Source organism: Phaethon aethereus, assembly GCF_964289735.1.
Source record: "Phaethon aethereus genome assembly, chromosome: 1".
Taxonomy (NCBI): Eukaryota; Metazoa; Chordata; class Aves; order Phaethontiformes; family Phaethontidae; genus Phaethon; species Phaethon aethereus.
Genome location: NC_138575.1, coordinates 128,974,162 through 128,993,815, shown reverse-complemented (window position 1 = coordinate 128,993,815; position 19,654 = coordinate 128,974,162). Strand labels below are relative to the sequence as shown.

The window sequence follows — 19,654 nt, the reverse complement described above, 5'->3', positions numbered from 1 at the left end:
AGAGGAGATGCACCGCGTGACTGCTGAACCTCAATAAAAAATACTGCACCTTTTATAACATAACTGCGTGCTTTATTGATATACACAGTAAAGCAGTATATAATACAATAGTAAGGCATATATTTGGTGAAATTCGATATGTTGTGAAAAAACGCAGTAAAACAGAAGTTTATAAAAATAATTAGTAAATGTTACAGTGTTGGTGTTAAAACACAATATATTATGATATCCAAGTAATAAACCAGTACTGAGTAACAATGAAATAACATGCCGTATGGTATTTATGTATTCAATTACACTGATTATGTTTTACAGTTTAATACTTTGTCGTCATAAGGAATATGAAATAATTCCCAAATTATGCTTAAAAAAGCAGCGATAAAGCTTTCAACTTTTTAAATATTTTTTGACAGACTCACTCCAAAACTAAGATCTAGAAAGTAAAACAAACAAACCCTGATGAAAACAACCGTGCAATCCATTTTTCCTCCATTTTTTTTTCCTGAAGAGAAGGTTTAATGTATAAGGGGGAAAAAAAAGAAGAAACCCATCTCTTTCTCAGATGCCAGTTTAAACCTTCTGATAAGAAAGACAGCGAGAAATATCCAGGGTTCCTATTGCAATGATGTTAAAAAGCTCTTTATTAGGAAAGCAGAGGTTTGGGGGGATTGTACTTATTTTTTGTAAATGATTATCATTGTTGGTATTATTTAAATGATGAGACCTGGTCACACAATGGACACGTGGTGATGATGTAACATTATCCGTATGTAATTATTAGGAACACCACAAAACCAAAGTGAGGTAGAAATAGCATGACTAGCCATGTTCAATGTTAACTAGCATTCAAAATAAAATCTTTCCCAAGTTTAATTACACTTCATACAAGAAGAGGTAACAGATTTTTTTACTCTTGCAATATAAAGTTAGATGGTCTGTTTCTACATACTCTAAGGTAAAATTAAAAGCTGGTTAGGAAAATGAAGTGGTAAAGCTTTTGCTGACAGCACCTCATACCCAAACGTCTCTCTCGCGAGCTGGAGTCACGCTGGCTAATCTGTTTTGCTATCAGTCGGTTCCTCTCCTTCTCACATTATTGTTAATTCTACGGGATTACTTGAAGAGAGAAATGGGGAGGGAGAAAGGACCAGGGCCTTTGTTTTGGTGATAGGTATCTCATGGGGCAGTGTGGCTACCTTCACCTGATCACCGTGTGCACGCAAGAACAGCAGTAACTCTTCTGCAGCCTTTCCCAAAGGCTGCTCACTGCGTTACAGTCCTTGGGACTGGCTGCTGTAGCAGGCTGAGATGCACATCGCGGAAAGCTCTAGTTTTATCTTCCAGAGGATCGAGGAGCTTCGTGCTCATTACCGGCACTGGGAGATGGACAAGCGAAGATGCTCTGAGTCACCTATTTGTGCTTCGGGTCAGAAGCTGAACCCACAGCGGGTCGGGGGGAACTTCTCCCCTTCTCCTCTGCAGCAAAGGTGACTCGAGCGGTGGCCGCGGGTGGGGGAGAGCTGTACCCAGCTCCTGCTGAAGCACTGGCTGCTGGCCGAGGCCAGCAGGGTACTGGACACCAAGGTCTAAAGGTTTAATCTTATGTTCCTTTACTAATAGCACTCAGGAATTCAGTCAGCAGAGGAAATGCTGGCACATAAGGATGGTCATTAAATTCTTTTCTTCTTTCTTCTGGGGTTTTTCTTGTTTTTATTTTATTAATTTTTTTGCAGGCTCGGTCATGTGATGTGCTCTTTCATTTAATTATTGCAAACTAGCTGTGTAATTCATATAATTCTTAATTTTATTGGAAAGAGATGACATAGCTACCTTCATTGGAAGTTCAGCAGATTTTTTGTTTAGCCAGCCCTAGTCAGAAAAAAAACGATGAAAAATGCAAGTTGGCCGTTTTGGTGTTGCTGCAGGAAATACTTTTTTTTCCTTTCATTTTGATAGGCAAGGAAAAGAACACAGGACATGAATCTCTCTGGTGCAGTTACAGAGCTGAAATGAAACTAAACAAATGCACTGCCTCAGTATATTTTTTTTGTGTTTTTTAAGGGGGTTTCTATAAACAATTATTTTTATAAAGCACACTTTAGTTTACAATCTTTCATTATAACTGTTATAAATTTTTTTTAAACAACCCGAAATGCGTTCCATATAAAGAAATGGCAAGTTATTTAGCTATCAAGATTTTACATGTAGTTTTCTTATAATTTTTGTACAATTGCATAGACGTGTAAAACCTGCCATTGTTAACAAAACAGTAACAGACTTAGGAAACTACTGAAATCTACAGTATAGTACCACTACCCTTCACAAAAATATAGATTTGTTTCTTGTAAACTCTTACAGTCTAATCCTCTTTGTAGTATGAATATTATAAAAACCATGCGGGACGCCTGAAGTTGTAAAACACATCTTGCTATTCTAACACCTTGTCGTCGGTCATCACTGTCACTAAGGTTTCCATCGCTCTTCCCAAGTCGTCTGCCATGTGGAAAAGGCTCCCTACATTGTGGCCTGAAAAAGGAAGTCAAAGAAGAGGAAATTAAATGAAGATGACACGGCAGCATGTTGGTAGGAACATTTTACAGAAAAGGCCCAGCACAGATCCATGGCTCTCCATGGACTGCTTGACACCATCCCCAGTGAAGTACACCGGAGAGTACTCTTTCCAAAAGTCTCCTGGATGAGGCTAATACGTTGTCATTAGCAAAACTGCCAGATTTGCAGAACTCTTAACAGCAATACTGGCTTGAATGCCTATGGTAAACTACGCTGACAGCAAGCCAGATTGTTTGTGTTCCAAGAACCTCCCCCCCGCGATGAAGCTTCACCATTACGAATGTTCACCAAAAGCAATGCTTAAATCCATCACAGAAAAGTTTCCGACTGGTGCTGCAAGTGTTTGACCATTCAATGTTCTATTAAGGAAAAAAGCAGAAACAAAGAGATCATCAGTAATTAACTAAATCATTAAACCCAAGAGGTCCCAGCGGGATACCTGCACAGATAGCTAAAACGATGACCAAACTAAACGGCTTGCAGTTTATTCAATTGTTTTTAAAATATCCTTTGCTTTTCAGCCAGCAGCCCAGCAGAAACAAAGACGCCACAGTTATCAAGTAACTACTATACAGCGGTTCACTTGCACATTTCTCCTCACTCCTAACCACTGTAAAGTCCGAAAATGGTATAACCACAACACGTGGTCCTCCTACACAGAAGTGATAAACAAATGCAGAGTACAGTTCTGGAGATTAGAACTTCTCATACTCATTTTACCACGGCTGCAAACGGAAAGTAAAGGTAGCAACGCTGAGCAGGAGTAAGAAATGGCTTCATCACAATTCGAGACTGAATGGACTTGAAGGTAGGGAGATTAAATTGCCACAAGTTGCCATTTTAGGCCCATGGCATACCCTGCCTGGTCTCCAGCTGCTGTTCAGAAGAGTCTTCTGCAAGTCCTGTGTCAGATTTGCAGCCCTCTATGAGTGTCTCAGATACCCTCTGGTGGCATCTCAAACAACAGAGACATCACAGTTTAAAACAGCTGAATCCCAACTGGAGTCCCCCTCCCGAAAAAATATGACTGAAGAGGGAATATGACAGAGATCTAGTCACCCTACAAGATGAGCATCCAAACCAAGGACTGAGTATTCAAGATTTCTTGCAAGGACAAGGAGGAACAAGCAGACAGAAGGTCTTAAAAGAAGCAGAAGGAAATTATACTCTACACAGCACATAACTGTATTACTGAACTCATCGCCACAAGCTGACGTTGAGGCCAAACACATAAATGAGTTAAAAAAGGAGTTGGAAAATAATCACTGAAGAAAGATTTATTTAGATGCAAAGAAGTGCATGTGACCTCCAACTCAAGAAGTCTCCAAGCAGCAGAGTGCCAGCAACTGAAAGTATATAACAGGGGAAGTATTACTCAATAAAACCGCATGTTGTTACCTGAAGGATTTACCTACTCCCTGAGAGTACTTGCAATAGTATATTTGTCTGGAAAAACATGGGAGGTGCAACACCATCTGCACACAATTCTGCCTCCCAGGAACGCTCTGCGCTACCCTGGATGCTGAGTCCTTGCCACGGTCCTTGAGGAAGGAGCACCCAAGTGAAGAAAGGACACAGCCAGGGAATCCAGGACACTCCTTTCACGCAGTCCCTATCTGTAATGTGCTGGAGCCTTACTATTACCATTGCCCACCTACACGGTGGGTGTCCCTCCTGACACAACTGTCTTCTCTAACAAGAGGAATGAACCTTCTCTGTGGGGCAAATCAAACTCACCACCCTCTTCCAAATGTTCATATATTACAGTAGTCATGCACTGCTGACATTTCTGCAGTACATAGGAGCTTGGAGTGAGGTTAGTTAATATTCATCAGCATCAGAAAAAAAATTAGCTGATATCCAGAGAAGTTCGTTTCTTCTGGAGAACTAGTACCACCTTTTACACTAAAACACTATTTTTTTAAGCTTTGGGGTTTTTTTAGATGTAGCATTCATTAGACAAAACAAGGCTGTATCTAAATGATAACTGCTCAACAAGCTGCCCGTTCGATAGTGAGCTGTGCTGTGTGTGGCACAGTTTGCCAGATATCGATACAAAGAAATAACTTGGTTCTAATCTAGTGACCTTTTGCTAACTGCAGTAATGCACAGAGGAACAGATGCATCAAACAGCCATTTCATCCATAAATCATTAATGTATAGCCATCCTATTCACCCTAAGCAAAAACTTGTAATTTGCTCATCAGCACGTCAAGTAACAGCATACGAAAAATTCCTGCCAAGTTTTCGTCAAAACATAGTTTAGTTTAAAGTAAATGTATTTTACCACATTTATTTTAGATGTAAGGGACAATCTCCCTTACTAGCACCATGCAGGCTGAGATCAGTCCAGAAAATTACACCATGGAAAGGGAAAATTTGATGAAGCTATATGGAAGCAAGAACATATTTTAGATGGGAGATGCTTTTGTAAACAGAAAGGTAACTGCCACTGGTTTGCTCTAGTTACCCGAAACTCTTGACATGGCTCAGGTGCATTTGTAGCATGTGCTATCAAGGCTTTATCAGAATAACCCTGGTATAACTGGAGCGACCTGCAGCATCCTCACAAATATTCTGACCCTGCAAACTACTTTCAAGAAATAGCTAGGCTTTCAATAGTCGTCTTATTCCTTGCCTGCGGCAACCTACAGCCAGGAGACGGGGTGGTGGTGAGAGTCGTAACTGGCCAGCCAGCCGTGGGAGGCACTCGCTGCCTGTGGGATCATGGTCCCTTGTTCAGATCCCTTGCGATCCGTTGTTTCTAGAGGCAATGATGGAACTCCGGAGCTCTTCAGGGACTCCAACGCCACTTGTTCCCGGCTCGGGAGAAATGATCGCCCTTCCATGGACTTAGAGCAACCCAAACTGCTACACCCCATCTTCAGAAAAAAATCAGTATTCGTCAAGCCTGTTTTGTTCTGTCAGATACAGAGCTGTAAAGGTAACAAAGGCAAGCTGGTTTTATAGAAAGAGGCTAGGTCTAGAAACAATAACTTCAATCAAAAATAAGGAAAAGAAGTCCTCCAGAAGTATGCGACAGCAGGTACAAACTGCTAAATCATTCAGGCAATTAAAACACGGGCCAAGAAGACCTTATGCATCCGGGGATGACGAAGTATTCTTTTACTACATAAAAATGACAGGAACGGCTGCTTAGTCCTTCTTGTCTCTGTTAATTGCTGCCGTATTTTTGAAATAACCATGCTTCGAATCCAATCTCCCTCCACAAAAGCTGCGCAGAGGCGTGCTGGGGTGATTAAGGAGATGCGGCTCCCTCTCCCCCACACCATCCACGCTCCCTCTCTACTACAGGTCTGAACTTCCTCTGCCGAAAAACCGAACAATCATGTGCTTCCTCCTGAGCCACCTGAGTTTACAGCTCAGAGCATGACCATAAAACTCTGCTGACTGCAGTTTATATTAACAGCTGGACTGTGAAGTGCAACAGCCTGGGGACGGCAGCCCCTGGGACAGTCACGGGATGGGAGGACGGGCCAGAGGAGCGGGTAATATACTTGTGCTCCAGCCACTCAACTGGTGAACCTTCAGCTGGGCGTCACTGCACCGCCGGCAGTTTTGCCTCTCTTGCACACTGGAGTAGGAGCTAGGTCAATCAAGACTGCACATAGCTGAGAACAACATATGCAATAATTTTCTGGTACTGTAAGTGCAATGAATGCACCCTCTTCTACAAAGCCTGTTGCCTAAATCAGAGCTCAGATCTGGTGACTGTTTCTTTATAGCTCTGCTGCTTCTATTGAATACGACTTACTTGCCCTCTCCAAGACTGAAACGTAGGACATCACTGACATTTTTAATCAAGAAGCAAATAAGAAAAATACTGTCCTAAAAGCACTTAGAAAAATATAAATCATAGATTTCCACTCATTATTATTCATATTTTTAAAGTAATGCCACCAAAGAAAGCATTAATTCTTTTTTTTTTAAAACAGTAATGCTGAAAAAGTTTTCTCTATGCTTGAGGCACTGAAAGGTTGAAAGATGGTACTGTGTAAGAAAGAAACCAGCACACATTTTGAAATGCAGCAATAAAGCTCAAAATGGACATGGACAATAAACTTAGACTTATAAAATGGAGGGAATATTAACACAGGTCCATTTGCTTTGAAAGCAGAAGACGCCTATTTCTGCAGACACTAACTACATCACTTCTGGTCACATATAGAATGATGCATTTCACATCTGCTGAATTTGCTTCAGAGGTTCTACTGGAATTAAGGCCCTTGGGTGAGGGCGCAGTAACTGAATATCAATCTTACACTACCGCTTGTCAGAGAAATAAATGTGGAGCATTCAGACTCGAAAGAGTGGATAGAAAGTAAATTAAGAAACCCCGACACAATGCAGTGCCTTTTTTAGCAGCACAGATTTCTCACCCTTCCCTGACAAAAGCAAAATCCTTCCTGGTGGTGGCTCGGATTTTGATATCCTTATTCGTATCAAGTAATGCCACACAAAGACAATACCTAAAGTGAGTAATGCGATCAAAACCTGGCCAGGTGGATTTAAAACTGCATGATCTGCCTTTGCACAAACGGGATTCACACGTAAAGCAAATGCTATTCTATACCTTAGCTCATACATTTCATAAGCAGGTGGAGAATTGTGTTTTATATTCAGCTCTGCAAGTTACCAAGCCCCCTCTGGAACCGTCAGCGAGCACAAATACAAGTGGAGAGCAGCGAGTGATTCCTTGAAGAAGTCAATTTTTTTAGGTTTAAGCTGCTGGAATCTGATCAGGTAGGGCATGCCCCCCCCCCTTTTTTTTTTTTAAAATAATTGTATCAAATATGCCCTCATCAGCAGAAGATTTTTTGGAATAATACACATAAATACGAATGAGGATAGTGGAAATCAACAACCTGTTTTGCTGAACCGGAGCGCAATTCTCAGACTGTATGAGCCGTGAACATGCAGGGCTGAATATGAAATAATTTCCATTAAAATTCTGGATTGGTGCAGTCTGTTGATGCCAGCCCGAGCACCCTTTTTTGATCCCCGTGAGAGGCTCTGCCATTTGAGGACAGACTTAACTTGCACTGAGGATCTCACGCCTCGAAGCGGCTGAACCTCTGCCTGCTCCGGCTGCCAAGGCAGAGAACCGCTGTAGCACAGGGCACCACATGAGAACAAGTCCTGGCTCAGCTGGGGTAGCCTGTCGGGACCGGGGGTTCGCAACAGCTCTGCTAGAAACCCCAGGGCAGCGTGTTTCCATGAGCCCCCCTCCCCGCGCCGGCAGAGGTTTGCAAACCGGGTTACCCTTCAATTTCTGCCTCATCAACACTGAACATCATCTGTTCAGGAAAGGTCATTTCACAGCTACTTGCAATTGCACTCAGGCAGTCTCTGAATATTTTATCTTTAATAATAATTTTCACTCGGAATTCATCTTTCAAACGTTGTATCTGGTCAGCGAGTGACGAGCAGCTTCAGAGAGGACAAAACCAAGGCGCTCTGGAAATACTTTCAAAGGTGCTATGACAACACAGCACAAAACGTTCTCCCCATTAATAAGCAGGGATGTACAAATTCCAAAACCTATTTTGCGTTAAACCAACCACATCCAAAGTGCACAGTGAAAACCATCGCCCTTTTGCATTGCTGAACACAACACCGTGGAGCTGGTGAATGTTAGTAGCATTTTTCATTCTGCAATAGTATATCAGGAAATTAAAACACCTGAATCTCTTATACCTCTCAACTCTCACTGTTCTAAAGGAAAAGAAACAGAACTTTTTAATAACTATTTAATAACTGGAGATGACGGTTGGCATATTGGCACATACATGTAAACACAATTGTGAGTATGCGAGCAGAAACAGCGAGAGACGTTGGGTGTCCCTGTCGTGCTTGCACACAAGAGCAACAGAACGTAAGTCAATGACTGCAGCTTATTTGCTGACCACATTTGTCGTACAGAGGCTTCATTTCAACGTATTATTTTCTCCTCCCCATTCCTGGGTTCCCAGCTTTGGGAGGATGTAAAAAAATGCAGATCCCTGAGCTGCTGTTGTCTCCACTGAAAGTTGAGAGGTACGCTACTGTTAGAGCACGGATGGGGAATGCACTCAGCAAAATCAAACAAAACCCAAAGCAAAATAAAACCACCCCCGCCCTTCACTAAACCCAAGCGAACCCGTGCTGCTGTCACACGCATGCTGGGCACAGGAAGCAAGCTGTGACAAACAGAAGCCATGGCAGTGAGCCTTCATCTCACTAACCTCTCTCACTGGCTTTCCAGGGGCATTTCTTCCTTTAGGAACAGAGAGAGGAAGCGGAAGAAATATCAGAAAAGAAAGGAAAACGCCCACACGTGAATATATATATTTCATACTGTAAAAGACACTTCAATTTCCATTTGGGAATTTAATATAAAATAACCACGTTTCTGCTTTAAACAAAGACTGAAAGCGCATGGAAATTCACTGATGGTTCTGAGCGGATTTATTCAAGAACAGTTCTGTAATCTGCATCGTGGTTTTCACCAAGCAAAAACACTTGAGAAAACTACTAAAACCAACTTACGGGTCTTTCACTTGAGGATGGCAGAGAAGATCTGAATTCACTTTCTGAGCACCCAAATTTCCTCAATTTGAGTACTTCTACTCATCAGTATTAGTGGTAAAATCATGTTTCCCCAACGTCAAATTAATTCATCCAGTCACTTTACATTTTATTATGGCCTACATACAAGTATACATCCATATATACATGTATGTGCACGCCCCCCGCCCCCCCCCCCCCCATGTTTTACACCTAGAGCTGTACACTGGAATATAACACGCTCACATTCAAGATAAATAAATTTTGACAGATGTTTCCAACAAGCTGATCCGCAAGCGTGGAAAAACTGAGGGGGCAGAGGTAGAAAGGGAGAAAAAAAAATCAAGTGAAAACAGGAGAAAGTATCTCATCACTTTCAAGTTGTTCTGCCGAAACGGAGGAGTCATTAATGGGTTTAGCTGAAAAGATGTTCCTGATGAGCCTTCATGGAAGCCATACTTTGATCATACTGATTCTTCTCAAACGCTTATCGTAGCATATTTGTGTTTAAAAAAAGAAAGCCAGGTGTCAATCAACAGCAGAAACACCTCCCCGCCTCCCTTCCCATTGCAGAGCCAGTGGCCACAAGACGCTCGCTGTCTCCAGAAGCAGCGTCCCACTGTCACCGGCACATTACTGCCAGCACTGGTACTGCCAGACTCGCAGTCTCAGGCAAGAAAGTCACCGCGGTAGCTACTGTTCAAGAAAGAGGATGATCTTTGCCCCAGAGCTGTTGCAAATGATAGAACTATAAACGACGTATGGGACAATGGCGAGAGAGACAGACACATACGGGCAAACACACCGGTCAGCACAACAGTAACCTAATTGCTGTCAAGTTTTTTTCTAGGTATGGCAGCCTGCAGGAGAGGGGAAGGAAGACAATAAATAGCTTTGCAGGTATTTGATAAGGAGCAGAACAAGGGTCATCAATGGAGCAAAACTGAGCAGAGGTGGTAAAGGAGAGGAGGAGAGGGCGGAGGAACTGAGTGGCATTGCTGACCACCACAGGTCAGAGCCACCGCTCCGCTATTGCCGGGGCAACCTCTGGAGGGCCTGGACAGCAAAAGTTACCATTTACACAACGGAGGAAGTTTTACTCCGTTCCTTCCCCTCTCCCTCTCCCCAGCAGCATCCTTACTATTAGAAATAATAATAACAACAGGTTTGAAGTCACGCTCTGCATGTAGGTTTTTATTCTGGTCCTAAGGGGAGCCTTGACTCAGGTTATGTCTATGCTGCACGTGCTGGTGGTGCACAGAGCTACCAGAGCGAACTTGACGACTAGGAGAGGTGTAGCTTCGGTTCTAAGGGCTTCACCTCGCAGGCCTGTCTAACTCTCCAGGACTTACCTGAGCGCCTACACAGCCTGCGACCTCCTCTGGCGCTTTTATCAGGAGCTATGAATGCTAAAAAAAAAAATGCCTTGCAGAGGGGAAGATGAGAACCTCGCACCAATATAAATCACGTAACAGAAAAATCCTTGAAAATTAAGATATAAAGTCCATTGCATGCTTTGGTCTTCTTCTGAGGAGAGTCCCAAGGTTCAAATGAGTAGGTGGTTGACCTAAGACCTCCAGCAACTGCACCATAGTACAGCTGGGTGTGCAAGAGTCCTGGGGCATGAAGGAGATCTAGCAGAAGACAGCTTAGCTTGGGTCAAGAGGAGAGGAGGAGCTGCCTACATGCAAAAGACTGGATCCTTTTGGAGGTCTTCAGAAATGCCTACCTGTCTGCACAAGCACCTAAAATTGCAGCTGCGCCATGTCTAATTTAAATATCTACATAAGACAGACGGGATTACACTTGAAAATGAATGTATTTAAAGGTAACTGGGATAGCTCTGCACTGCACAAAACAGCTGGTGAGGAAAGTCTATGGTGAGCAATCAGCCCTAGAATTTGTTAAATGCAACAAAGAGTAGCACTACTACAGTAACAGCTAATTTCTTTTGGAGGAAGATTAAAAAGGGTTTAATGGATTTTACTTTATTTTCTTCTTTGCATATGAATGAATGTGTGTCTCTAAGTTTTGAGGCAAAGACTATGGTTTGGCATAAATTGCAGGGGAAGATTGTCTGTATTGCCGCAGTTCTGAAAATTCATATTCTATAAGGCATCAAAATACTGATATACAATCCATGGGCGCCTAATTATCTATTATTGCAGCTCAAATCAAGATTGCGCCCCTTACAAAATAGAAGAGTCTTTCTTTTTCTGGTCTTGTTTTGAAATCAACATGACTTTGTATCATAGACAAAGGTACGTAGAAAGTGATCAAATCAAACCTGAAAGCAGAGGCTCTAACAAAAACTTCATGCATCTATGCAGATTCAGATCGAAGCAAAGAGCACAAAGCACCTACTGCACTGCCCCTCTCACTGAGCGCAGGAGGGGGACGGGCTGCAGAGGGGAGAGATCTGGATCTGCAAACAGCGTTTTTTCTTAAAAAAAAAAGTTTCATTAAATTCATGAACGTATTCTCAGTTTACATAGGGCCTGAGCACTACAAATCATGAAAGATCTAGTCCTCCCCATCGCTATCCCAGCAGAAAGCTGCAGAGAAGCTGTGCCGCAGAGGAGTGATAAGGGTTCTCAGTCACTGGGCTCACTGGTGTGGGATGTAGGACCATAGCACAGAGAAGGGGAGACACTCCAGAAGACGCCAGGCTAGCTCAGCTGGAAGAGTAGTTTTAGAATACCCTACAGTATAGTAACTCCAGGGTACTCTTCCACTGATTCAGGAAAGTGTTCAAAGAAAAGTCTGCATCGTAAGATTTTGCTGTCAGAATACGAGAAACTGCATTATTTGCAATGCCGAAGTTGCTACTTCCACTTAGGACACTAGTCCCATTCATGACAGAGCCTGGCTGAGGCAAGAGGGAGAGGAGAGAATGTGTCTGGTGTGTCTTCATGTGACTGAGATAAAAGTAAAACAAAACTTGTAAAAGATGGTGTTATTCTTAGTGCCATTTATTTATCGCTGTGGGGTCTTGTAATTTCACTGCACAAGACGACATCTGCATTGAGCAATACTATGTTAAACCATAATGGTGAGTACCGATCCCTCTCCAAATGTTTCCACGTGATACCACGGCCTCTTAGCTCTTTTAAGCCCTCTTGGACTTACTTCTAATCACTTCTTGGCTCTCGCTTTCTCATTATCCACCCACAAGGGCTCTGCGTTGAAAGCCTGGGAAGCTCCCTCACCAACTTCAGTTAGCTCAGGAACTCCTGTCCCTAAATTCCTCTCTGAGTTTCATTCATAGAAAGCATTTGCTACAAAACCGTAACCGCAAGACACAGCCTGGTCCGCCATAAGATCCACCTGAAGCAGCGCATCTTGTTTGTCCTCAGTGCTGCAGAAGAGAGGAATTTGGCTTTAAAAATACTGGCCTGCCAATCTTACTTTCTAACTGTGAACCAGTTCCCCGGAGATTTAGTAGCTTGGGTACAAATACAGCGTGAAAATGTTTTCCTCTGTGGCCCATTATCGAGCAGGGTCAAATAAACCACTGATGGTAGATTTGCACTAAATGGCAGACCTCTGGCTTTGACATCTGTTTTGAGTTAGCACAGCAGCTGTCTGAAGCAGCTGCAGCAGTTGTGAATTTGCTGGGAGCAGCAAAGTAAAAGAGGAATGGATGGGAAACCTTGTAGATTAAAAGGGAAGAAAAGTTCCTTAAGGACAGCACTCATCAGGTATTCAGCAGAATTTCCGTCTCCAGAAATGAAACAGCTTTTGGCACCAACAGTCAGCTGTGCAGGGAGCACGGAGGTCCTCTGCTCCTTAGGAAATGCCGAGAATTGCCAAAAGGTTAAATTGAAGAAACAAAGAAACAAATAAAACCCTATAAAAGGTATATAGGAACACAAGTTATTGCATCTGAGACCTGTTCACAAAGGTCTATGACACGATTTGCTTAACACATGCTTCTCTAAAATGCATTCAAAACGATGCTATGAAGCCTTGATGCCCTTTTAAAAACAACTTTATGCAGCAAAAGCTTGTAAAATATCATAATCAAAATTAATCTATCTCCAAGTGAGCAACAATTAATTTCTACTACATTTTACTGCTGTTTCAGAAGTCCAAAATAAGAGCTACTACTTGCTTTAGAAAACTATTTCTCAACCTGAGCAAATCTTACTCTTCAGATGCTTTCCATGATATTTAGACTAAATTTTTTTTTTTAATTTCTATCCTGTGATTTTCAATTGCACATCTGTGCACCCAAGCAAACACTCCTTTTCTCTATTCACTGCTTATTCAGCTCTGAACTTTTCTCATGAACCAAAGCCTTAGGAGTCCAGTTTGCTCTTGCCATATTATTCTGCCCTCCTCCAATTTGTTGTTATCCCAATGGCAATAGTATACTCAGAATTATATCCCTGATTCAAAAGGAGTATCACTCCCTATGCTGCGACATGCTGGAGCTGGACATTTAGCTTGAAATGTAACATGCTTGTTTTTACAGGCCACAAAGAAAACTCACATTTAATGTCCTGCCAGTAAGTTCCAGCATATCCCTAGATTTCCTCAATTGATTCCATGTATAAATTTCAGGTTATTTGTATGGATGTTTTTCCCTTCCTGGATTTCATTTTGTTATCCTAATTTTCAATCTAGGTAGGTTTTGATGAGTGTCCTGTGTCCTCTGCAGATCTTCTGGAATTGCACGGTCTATGAATATCACAGCAGTGTTCCTTCTTCTACAGCATTAGTGTAGAAATAAACAAAGCTACTTTGAGTACTAGTCAATCTTGGCCATTTAATCCATCTTCCTTCCAGTTTTAATTCCTAAAGACAGTATGTATCACATGTGGTGCCACCTTACCCAAGTAGTTTGAATTCACCTTTCAAATAATATTTCATAAGCTCCTGTATCACAGTACACTTCTGAATGACAGACTGGGATGACTGAGTTTCTTGCATCTGACTTTTATTTAAATTCTACTTAATAAGAATTAATACAAGAAAATAAATTTTTATAAATCTGTGCTGATAGACTTGGTTGGGCTTATCGTTCTGTTTCCTAGACACCTACAAAAAATTTTAGGTTTTGATACAACGTGTAATGCAAAGAAATAAAATATTACTTCCACCACGTCTGAATCCTTACACTACACCCTATTTTCAGGCTGTTTTGCCAAACCGCTTCCACTTTTGCAATTACACTGATCTGAGATACAAATTTGCACGTCTCAACAGCAAAATGTCCCCCGATTGAGTGGTTTGTTGAGACAAATCAACCCTGCTTCCTCTTCTCCTTTCTGCAGTTTTGTAAATCCCTGATGCCCATGGAATCTGACTGACCATGGCATCCTTCACCTCACAATGAAGGTCTACGTGAGTCTGTGGTAAATTAGCGGTGGATGTAAGCTTTGTTTATGTGGTATCAGTTGAGTATCATTTAATCGTTAAAATGGGAGCAGAAGAGAACTCCAATAACTGAAGTTTGCATGAGATCTCATCAGAATTGATCTCAGTAGCCTTCTATATCAACCAGTGAATGGAAATCCAGTTGCACTGGTTGTAGGACAAACTATTTCTCACAGAGGGCCTGACCATTCCTATTCCTCAACCAAAAGCGATTATACAAACCTGGCAAATTCATGCAAATGCATCAAAAGATACATGAAGAACGGAGAAACCTAATCGAAGTCCTATTCTCTTTAGCCAAAACCTGGTACAATTCCCCAAAGAGTGAACAACTTTTTCCCCCAGCTGGACTAATTCTTTTTCTGTAGCCAAAGAGAGAGGAAGAGGCAGACTCTGGCTCAGCCTTGAGTGCCTTGGTCAGGCCCTGAAGAAAAGTCCTGGGGGAAGCTTGACTCTGCCTGACGGCCCATGCCTGCTCCTGGCTGCTGCACCAGAAAGAAGCTCCTCTCACAGCTTGGCTGAGGAGGACAGAAGAAGACACATGTCAAACATGAGACTGTGCCTCCTCCTCCTTCACAGCCCCCCATGCAGCTAGAAAGTATTTTTCTCCTCTACGGCTGCTAGTCAGGCAGGAAAGCATATAAGCATGCAATCTCTTTTAGGAGTGCTTGTGATGACATACTACACTTTTAACATAGTTACTGAATGGAGAAAGAAAATGAGGGAATATGTTCTTTCTCTGGATTTAAATGACCACATTTTGCATCACCAGAAAGCAAATGTGAAGTTATAGCTTAACTTACTGAATTAAAATATTAACTGCTGTTACCAATTTAATTTTTTTTTTCACTAACCTGTATGTTTATCAGTTTGATGCATGAAGCTTCGTATTTTTCACCAATAAAATAAAACTAAAAACCTTTTGTACTCTGAGTCGGTCGGGAGTTGTATCTAACAGACTGATCTCTACCTGTTTATATGCAGGAAATGAACCACCGTATTTCAAATACCTCATTTACTGTTGTTTCATAAATTGCTCCTATTTTACTTAAAACTAAGCTTGTTTTTAAAAAGAAACACTGGTTGTCAGTGTCATCAGCTATGATTACAAATTAGATACCACAGAGAAAGGTGAACATTTTAACACATGGCTATCTGCATCTAGACGCACAATATTATGCAAGATCTCCTAAATACAACATGTTTACATAAATGATGGTCATTGACAAGAAAGCACTGCCTGCTGCAATCTTGTGTATACAGCAACTTTAAAAATGAGCCCTTTTTTATCTACATACCAGTACTTGAAAGATTTTTTCATCGGTTGTTTCTGATAATTAATATCTAGGCAAAATGAGGGCTGAAGATACAAACTTTTTTCATATAATGTTGGTGTGGAGATCGATTCAGTTAACAATACACTGTTTTAGAATTTCTTCGATAATGGTTTTCTAAAGGATTTGTTCTTTTGATCTATAGCATGAGATTTTATGCAGTTTATACTGCCGCCTTTTCCACTGCTCACAGATGATGCCTGCTGACAGCTGAACTTGCTTTGGAATCAAAGGATAGAGAAAATTTGATTTCACTGAAAGTCTAGCATGATGGTTAAGGCACTTATCTACTAAAGAAGAACCTCTGGGTGATGTGTGAAACCTGTGCACGAGGCCCTGCAGTAAGTCTGTGCCCCTACTGAAAGCCACTAAACAGGCTGTCAGTGGGCACTGGGACTTTCTTCTGCCAAGAGGTTTATGTCTGAGCCTGCTTTCACAGCCACAGGTAATATCCCAAACATGCCATCCCCTGCTAGGAATCTAAGCCATTTTTCTTGGCAGCAGAGTATTTTCCCCAGGCTCAGGAAAGAACTTTCTTAAAATAAAAAAAGGCTGAACAAATAAATCCCAGTAATACAAAAGCTTATCTTTAGCAAACAACAGGAATGAGCAAAATGGAAACAGTGAAAGAAATGCTGTGGCTGTACACACACGTGCAGCCTATGCTGCACAAAGCACCAGCCCACTTGTTTTTCCTTTGGACCCAAGTGCTACAAGGTCAAGAACTTTGACGGGGAGCTTTAATATTATTTCAAACCAGATTCTTCTTGGAGAAAGGTAAAGACAGAAGAAAAATGTGCAAAGACATGTACTAAAAATAAATCAGCAAGGGAACTGACTGAAAAGGAGAGCAGCTGTGAGAAAAGGAACACGGCAAAAGGGAAGAGAAGAAATGCCGCAAGAAAAAAGAGTCTCAGACAGATATTGTTTCATCCATGTATCTAGCAAGGGCTACCTGTGGGGGTAGCGTAAGGTAATGGAGGAGCAGGCTGCTTCTCCACTCCAAATAAGACAGGTTTCGCTGCAGCTATTGTTAAAACGAAAACAAAGAGCAGCAAAAAACCTGAAACCAAAACACAACCCCCTGAAAACATCAAGGAACAGAAAGCACTTTTATCTTCTTCCCTCTCATCTGCCGCGGGCTGCAGCGCTCACCTCTGGAGCTGGGGAAGGAGTTGTTCAGCTGCTCCATCACCTCCTCCAAACCTGTGCTTGTGTCCTGGGGAGGGCTGAGCAGCTCATCCTCGCCTGGAAAGCAAATCCACACCACTGCATGAGAGCCACTGTTAAGCCATTTGTTAACAGCTTGCTAGTGCCTCCGTCATGAAGCTTCATGAAGCTAAGGCTGTTCCCTGAAACACATTTTCTGCCTAGTATACAACCACAATTGTAAAAGTGAATTTTGCTGAATATTAGGTTTCTCTTTTTTTTTTTAAGGACCTAAGTGAAATTAAACAATGAAATTTAAACAATTAACACTGACTTTAACTCGTAAAAAACGGATTTAAAAAATAATCTATTCTGGTAAAAAGAAGTGGGATAAAACGTCTGCTAGGTGTATTTAGTTCTATAAATGACACTCGTTGTTGCAGCTTCTCTTATTCCATTAATAGCAAAAGAAATTGCTGTTGTGAGTGCTGCTATTGAGCAGCTTTGTAATAGTGCTGGATTCATGTTAGCACTGCTTTGCCTAGCTGCGTAAATCAGTAGAAGCCCAGATTCTCATCTACATCAGTATTAATATTTCTGACAGTTTAATTGCATCAGATTGGCACTCCAAGAACATTCAATTGTACTGTAAAAGGGTTTAGCAGCAGTTTAATAAAGCAAAATACATTTCTCCCACTGAATAATTGCTATAACCTGATTACAGGGCAGCAGCTTAATGGGAAATTCAATACATTTTATTTTTATTGGGTTTTTTTTTTTTTTTTGGTCGTGGCTTCAGATAACTAAAATCCATATGTTGATTTTACTGTAGACCCTAGCCTCTAATAGAAATGAAGCATCTTAAAAAAGAATATACCTGAAGGATATACTTTGAGTGACATTCTCCTGTTTTACTAGATTTCTTTTTTCCCTATTAAAACACAACAGCAATTTTGCCTGTTGCGATAACCAACAGAGGTACATACTTATTTTGAAAATGACTTAATGACCCTTTATTCTAACGTGTCTTTCCCTACTCAACTTGAGTAATAAACTACCTGATTTTCTGTTAGAATTTACATTCTTTAAATATTGAGGTGCTCCGTGCTAGTGGGAAGTCTACTAAAAGAGATACTAAAGGAACACGTCAGGACTGCATATATTCCCTATTATTAGGCTTAGTGTCGGCCTCACCTTAGGGCCAGGAGTTTCACAAGAGTTATTACCAACTAAGAGTAATTTTTCCTGTTCCGGTACAATAAGTGGGGTAAAATGTCTGCAAGAATCACTTAATTCATGTAAGTGATGGTCTTCATATCAGCTTCCCTTATTCCATTAACTGTCTAAAAATAGCTGCTGAGACTGCTTGCAGTTTGTTCAGCTTTTGACTGCTGCTCAGTTCACACAAATCAACTCACACCATGAGTTACTTCCGCACCACGTACTGCACTGACAGACGGGCCTCAGCAGAACTGACGTCCTTCCAGCCTCTGCCGGTTGCCAAGGTGGAAACTCAGAGTGAGATCTTGCTGCTCCTACCCAGGCCAAAGACCTTACCAACAAGTCTGCAGAAAACCACCTGGCCCCAAAGATGGAGAGAAGAGGGCAGTGGTTCTGCTGTCCCGGCCAAGAAGAACTGAGGACAGGTACTGATTTCCAAACGTCCTGATAAGCGCTGAGACAAACGGAACTGTGTTGATCCCCAAGACTGCTGTATCTTTTATTTAAAATGTATTTCTTTTATTTTTTCTCATATGGATGATTTTTCTGAGCATTTCCTTGTGAGTGACAAAATAAGACATCAGCCAAGCAACCCAACAAAAGTGAAGACACCTTCAGACCTCAATTACCTCTCTACCTGAAACAGTCTTCCCCATTCGTGTTTCTACAAAAGGCTTGGAGAGCTGGGTGGATCTCAAGTATTCTGGTGATACCTGAATGAATTAAAGTTCAGCAACAACCTCTTGGCTCACATGCCTCAGAGAACCTCCTCTGCTGCTATATTACTGGGGGAGAAAGGCCAAAGATCAGGACTTTCCCACTGGGACTCTATGGGAAGAAAAGCAGAACCTTTCCACTTGCTGAGGTATATTTCAGGTTACTAAGCTCTTCGGTTTCTAAATTAGGATCTGACTGGGTTTCTGCTTTTACCAAATGGCTGCACAACACTGTGGAAAACCTTCTAAAGTAATCTCCCCCCGAGAAAGCAGAAAGACAGAGAAGTGCAGTGGGTCTACATTAAAATTAAAAAAAACCCTAAGGTCTCCTTTCAAAAAGAAAAAATATATAAAAGCTACCACTACATTACCTCATTGGCTGAGAGACTTAGAGATCCTCAGTATTTTCTTGAAAATGATGACTCCCTCATTACTGCGTGAATGCCTGCTGCGTGAGGGCATTATTTACAACACCCCTCTGGTTCCCTTCACAATTCAAGAATATTTTAAGTTGCGCTTCAGCTAACTCTCAGACTAGCAAGCAAAGCTTTCTGGTGTGAAAGGAGACTTGACAAACTGAATTAGTTGCGGTTTGTTAGCTCGGTTAGTAACTCTTTTTATCAGCTCCGCTCCATGCTGCCAACAGCGTTGCTTTGCTGAGTCTCAACATGATCATACTGATAACGATTCAACATCTCACTGTCCTTCCACATA

At 41.7% G+C, this 19,654-nt stretch overlaps 1 protein-coding gene across 4 annotated transcripts in view; it reads right to left on the bottom strand.

Moving 5' to 3' along the window:
* Positions 1–2,428: 2,428 nt before the first annotated feature.
* Positions 2,429–19,654, bottom strand: part of DMD (dystrophin) — a gene marked incomplete at both ends in the record, with an annotated part of 1,339,794 nt that continues 1,322,568 nt past the window's right edge. For all 4 annotated transcript variants that reach the window (XM_082008889.1, XM_082008891.1, XM_082008888.1 and 1 more), the window contains 2 exons: positions 2,429–2,526; positions 17,010–17,102. In XM_082008889.1, the coding sequence (XP_081865015.1) occupies positions 2,429–2,526; positions 17,010–17,102 (191 nt within the window). The remainder of the gene's footprint in view (positions 2,527–17,009; positions 17,103–19,654) is intronic.